The sequence below is a fragment of the Dunckerocampus dactyliophorus genome, chromosome 2, assembly GCF_027744805.1.
Source record: "Dunckerocampus dactyliophorus isolate RoL2022-P2 chromosome 2, RoL_Ddac_1.1, whole genome shotgun sequence".
Lineage (NCBI taxonomy): Eukaryota > Metazoa > Chordata > Actinopteri > Syngnathiformes > Syngnathidae > Dunckerocampus > Dunckerocampus dactyliophorus.
Genome location: NC_072820.1, coordinates 40548992 through 40554663, shown reverse-complemented (window position 1 = coordinate 40554663; position 5672 = coordinate 40548992). Strand labels below are relative to the sequence as shown.

The 5672-nt window shown below is 41.7% G+C and overlaps 1 protein-coding gene across 1 annotated transcript; it reads right to left on the bottom strand.

The window, feature by feature from the left end:
- Positions 1–31: 31 nt before the first annotated feature.
- Positions 32–5607, bottom strand: csdc2a (cold shock domain containing C2, RNA binding a). The gene is made up of 4 exons (XM_054767967.1): positions 5444–5607; positions 2609–2898; positions 2378–2500; positions 32–2277 (listed from the first exon to the last, which is right to left on the bottom strand). The coding sequence occupies exons 2-4, from the start codon at positions 2797–2799 to the stop codon at positions 2115–2117; spliced, it is 477 nt and encodes a 158-aa protein (XP_054623942.1). The 5' UTR covers positions 2800–2898; positions 5444–5607; the 3' UTR covers positions 32–2114.
- Between the last annotated feature and the right edge of the window lie 65 nt (positions 5608–5672).

The following is a 5672-nucleotide window of genomic DNA, read 5'->3' as shown; positions in this document are numbered from 1 at the left end:
CCCCCCCCCCCCCCCCCCCCCCCCCCCCCCCGTGTGATGCGACAAAACATTTCTTCAGATTTAAAAAGGAAATTACAATCATTTTTGCTTCCTTTTTTCAAAGAAACGCTTTCAATCAGGCTCACTGAAATACATAAAAAGGCAGCCTTAAAAACACCCACGATACTGAAACCGCCATACAAAGAAAAATAAATAAGTCAATAAATAAATAAGCTCACCTCCTAAATTAGCAGAACATTCTCTGCAGTCTAACTTACCATCCCCATTTCTTTGTAGAAAATATAGATATCCCCTTACCTTTATTTTGAATTCCTTCTTTTCTTAAACCTTCAGGTTAAAACCACTAACTTTGCTCACGCTCTACTCTTTCACTTGCTCTTTAACATTTCTTTTCTTCTTCCTGTCTTCTTTCCTTCTTCTTGTCTCGTCTTCCTCCAATCCTCGCTACGTTAATATTGCTTTTTCAACACTTGCCACAGTGTTACTCCAGTAGTTTAAAAAATAATAATAATCACCACCTGTGGAGCGATGAAGGCACAACTACTCTTCTTAATGATAAACCGTGGTGTGTTTTTGTTGTTCTACTTAAAATGTAATTAATACAATCATTTTTTTTTAAAAGCGATGACGCCAATTAGCCACACGTAAACAAACAAGTATGGCTGTAATGCACATTTTCAGTCAAGTTTCCATGATGTGACTTCATTGAGTGCACCAGCACAATCTCGAATGACGACTCTGTAGCAACAATTACACGGCAGTCGTGGAAGTCACGGCCGTGGAACATGCGGGCGCAGCATAATGGGTGGCATGGCGTGATGGCGCAGGAACGCAGATGCTCCCTTTCAACGCACATCTCACTCACTCAGACGTCAAACTGCCTGTGAATCTCTAAATGGTCAAGTGAAGCCGGGTTTATGATCAATAGCGTTCACCGTGATGGTGTCATCGGGTCGTCACGTTTGCGTGCGCTTTCTAAGCGAAAGGTCAATGAAACGTGACACCACCGGCCGTTTGGGTGCAGAGGGAGCAAAGGTGCGGCAACATTGCCATCAAGTGGCCAACTGATGCAAAGACGCACATCTTGGATTTGACGCAGGCCCGACGCTTCCTTCTGGATGATCAAGGATGTTACGGTCGTCCCTCCTCCCTAATGATCGCTGTTTCATGGTAAACTATGATCAATTATTAGTCAAAACATATTGAAATACAAGTGATATGTGGTATTCTGGTCACTAGGCGGCAGTAATGACACAAAACATTGATGAGACAAGTTCTCCTCCCATTCCGTGCGGAAGTGGTAGGTTTTTGGCTTCTTAAGTTTAGAAGAAATAAATTCGAGGCTAACCGGTTTGGTTTTTGCTGGCTAGCGACCGTCTCGAGCCCCTGCAGCATACGAGTTGCGCAACGTGGTGTAAACAATGAATAATAGGATTGTAAATGTGACTAAAGGGGTGTTATTTCATCTCTAGAGGGCTTTAATAATTAGTTAGTTTAAAAAAACGCATTTAGAAAGTTATAAACAGGTTTTCTATGCTCTAAGTACGGAAATATTCCATTTATTAACATTGAACCCCATTGAATCGCGGTCGCGTCCAGAACCCAGCTAACCCCGCTAAACGAGGGACGACTGTATACTTCTCAGACTCGCTTGGAGGGAAGTCGTTTGGCATGTATGAATCTCTAGAACCCGCATGTAAGACGAGTGTCGTCTAGGGGGGAAATGCTGTGTTACATTCGAGTCAATATATTATATCACAACATATTTAGCCACATACAACGTATTGGAAACAATACAGTGTGTGTAAATTGGGTGTTGTGTCATTAGATGCATGGTTCCTACGTTGTATCCAGTCTGCAACTTTCCCTGTCTGCAGTTTTTCTCATTCACTGGCTAAATTGTGTCAGATTTGCTCCAAGTGACATCACACATCTTTAGCTCTTGAACATTTCTTCACCCAAGACCGGCTCATTTAAATATAAATTCTGTCCTAAGCGTCAAATTTGTCTTGCAAACTGAAAGCCCAGAAGCCAAATCATTCAGTTCCTTTGTCTCAAACTTCCCTTCACACCTGACCAGGACCTTGTGAATCCAACTCCAGTGGTCCTGGAGTCTAGGAGCTTATGATCTGACCCGACCAAGTCTCATGCTTGGTGTGTGGATTCAGGTGGGTGATCACGACCTCCACCGCTTGGATCTTCTGGTTCTTGGGCGGGATGGGACACACCTTGAACGTCACCTCGTCTCCTTCCATTGGCACGTACTCTCCCTCGATGCTGTCAACGAAAGAGAGAACATTCCTCAAATTAGATTGTAAAATACGAGCTTTAAGCAGGTAATCATAACAAAACCCCCCGCAAAGGAGGCTCGTCTCACTCCGAGATGTGGACAAAGATGTCCTCTCCTCCGTGTGATGGTCGTATGAATCCATGGCCTTGAGAGCGGGAGAAGTTCTTGCACACGCCTTTAAACACGGGACCTGATTTGGCTCGTACTGTCCTGCACACAATGAGACGATGACCAGCGGAGGGACGAGTGAGGACATGTGGCCCATTGGTTTGCGTTTCGATGACTAAAAGCGTGTTTTGCTTGAGTGCTGATACTCACGCTGAATATGTGCGGGTGCGTTTGGTGGGCAGAGGGCTGGGAAGCTCTCCCCCGGGCTGCGGAGGCTTCCTCTCCCTCTCCCAAACCCGGCTGCCCTCCCTCAGGAAGGGGAAGGACATTTGCAGCGGCGTGCGAGGAGAGGCGAGAGGCAGCGCTCGGTCAGTCGGCGACGAGGGATCAGCGTCGGACATCTCGACTCGTCTGAGAACTCTGTGCTTTTATTTTAATTAAGGTTTTTACGAGGGGGGGGGTTATGCAGCCTGCATGGCAACAATCAGCTTCTTGATTCACTGAAATAGGAGGGAGGGACACAGCAGGTCACCATGTTGTTTTTTTTACATTTTAAATTGCAGAACTGACTGTCTTTAAATTCACATACTAGTATTATATTTACGAATGTGCATAAATGTGCATAAATAAACTTTACATTTTTTAAACCAACCCTTGTAAATATGCTGAGATGTTGTTCTGTTTTTATTTAAAAAAAAACAAAACAGCCTGAATCTCAGTGTTGTGTTATCCGTGACAAAGAGTATTATTACTATGAACTTTTTATCATTATATTATTATTATTTATTTTTAAGAATATTTCAACTTTCTTCTCATACTTTTTTTTGGTTGTAATATTTTGACTTTATTCTTATAATATTTTTATTTTATTATTGTAATATTATTGCTTTTTCCCAACCTAATTTTCCAAAAATTGCAACTTTATTCTTCATTTTGTTATTGCAATATTTTTTTTCCGTTAATTTTTTTTTACTTCATGCTATTTTTTTTCAATTTTTTTAATCATTATTCTTAGAAAATTAGTGCTATTTTTCCCATTTTATTGTTTTTTTAATTTTTTAATTTTCTTGTTTAATCATATTTCTAAAAAAAAACAACTGCCACCGGTCATAAATGGCCCCCTGGCCGCACTTTGGACACCCGTGCCCTACAGTGTTGTTTTTGGAGTGATATTTTTGGAGGTTATAAAAATAAAAAGCTCAAGAGGGGCCACTTTGTTTCATATATTTTCTAAAATTTTGTAAAAAGGCAAAAAAAAAAGACATATCTATTTCATCACAAAGTGCTATTATTAGTTATTGGCGTCAACATTTCAGCATTATTTCCATTTTTCCAATTTATTTTGTCTACTTTATTTCTACGTTGTGCTCTGGGCCACTTGCAAAAAACACTTCGGTCACCCTTGGCTTACAGGATTAGTGCTCAATGAATTCTGCCTAGCAACAAGTGGCTTATAAATCGTCCCCTTGCCTACATCTACCAATCACAGTGTGCGGCGTAGTGGAGGTCAAAGTAGGTGGACCCAAACGCAGAGCAAGACGGGTTGGTGTACGGATAGGAAAATCAGAAACTCATTTTTTGTTTCTAGAAAACACTGTACCGGGTAGAAATGGGGGAAAAAAGAGTTCTATCGATGTAGCTAATAAAAAAAGAGTGTTCTTGGACCACAAACAAGTTGAGAGTGAATCAACAGCGCCTCTGCTGGTTGCAGCCAAGTAGTGCACTCCAAGTTGCCTCAATTGCTAATCAAGTCCACCCAACAGACAAAATTCTTAACATTGTTAAACAATGCAAATGAATACGTCTCTTATAGTGTCAGTAAAAAAGGCTATGACATTGTCAGCAACGGCGAGGGCGTTTTTAGGTGACCTAAATAATTCAGCAACTTGGCCCCGAGCTCTTTTATTAGCAGCAGGCTTATTAGGGCCATCCGAGGTGGAAACAGGCGCTGAGAAGCAGACTAGAGTGGATGAGAGACACACAAAAAACCCTCAAGGAATGGACAATATTGCAAATGTTGGTATTGATCCAGGATTTTGTTATTTTGCCTTCAACTTGTTGATCAGGATTATAATCATAATAAAACACAACCATTTTTGGTCAGCACTGACTAAAGCGGGGATGAGATCCCACCCGGTTTGGACACACCTGTTTTAGGCAAAAACAAAACAAAAAACAGCCAAAATACTTATCAACAAAGGTATTTGTGAACAATTGAACAATATGTAAATATGCATATGCTCTAATTGGTGAGTCGCCTTCAGCCGATAGCGTTGCCAGTAAGACTGCATCAAAGACAAGCAAAACATCTGTGAAATAGTGATTTTTTCCCCTCAATACTAGTTCGAAAAATCTGCGATGCGGTGGAACTGTAGTCATCGATTGCTATATACAATTCAATAATGCAAAATACGTGGAAAAAAATACTAATGGCTGTTTTTCGTCCCCAAAGCCCACCTGTGTCCAAATACTTATTTTTGTTTGTAAACAATACACAATATCGAGTCTGTAGCACCATGAACAACACAACAACAAAAAAACAGATATTTGTGAAAATAAACATAAACGGGAACGAAACAAATATCGCTCTCATCGTGCTCGTATCGACCCAATACTAACGCCACCCTTGCTATCGATACTATCGACGTTTGAATGGTGTGAAAACGTTGCACTGTTGTTGTCTTCATCAGCATGAGGAGCACGTCAACACGCCCATTAGCACACTTTCACCTAAATAGCAACAAGCGCTCCTTTAAATGCCTGAAAATATACCTTACATAGATGACGTCATCGCCACACGAAAATAAAACCTTATTTGGGCACTTTTGGGGTGTTCCCCCCACCCCCCAGAAGATTCTATCATACACAATGCAAGCTTTACACAAATACTGTGAGATTTGGAAGTAGAAGAGGACAAGCGGTGTGTGTCAACGCTGCACAAGCTTTCATTGTTTAGTTTGGAGGAGAGCAGACATCCGGGGTGTCGACAAGAAGCGACCGTCATAATCATCAGCAGCCATAAGACACTGGATCGATTCCATTTACCGTCACAAGCGATCAGCCGTCAATCGGGGGCGATCCAAAAGGGTGATGTCATGAAATCTGTGGAAATCCGTGGCGTGTGATGCATGAAGTCCGTGGATTTTTCAGTGCGCGTGTGCGCGTGGGTAAGGGGATGGGTGGACCGATCCAAAAATCGATGTTAACTGAATGTTAACAATACCAAATGCGTATCGGAGCGATACTAAAGTGAAGTGCCGCATATTTTTAATGT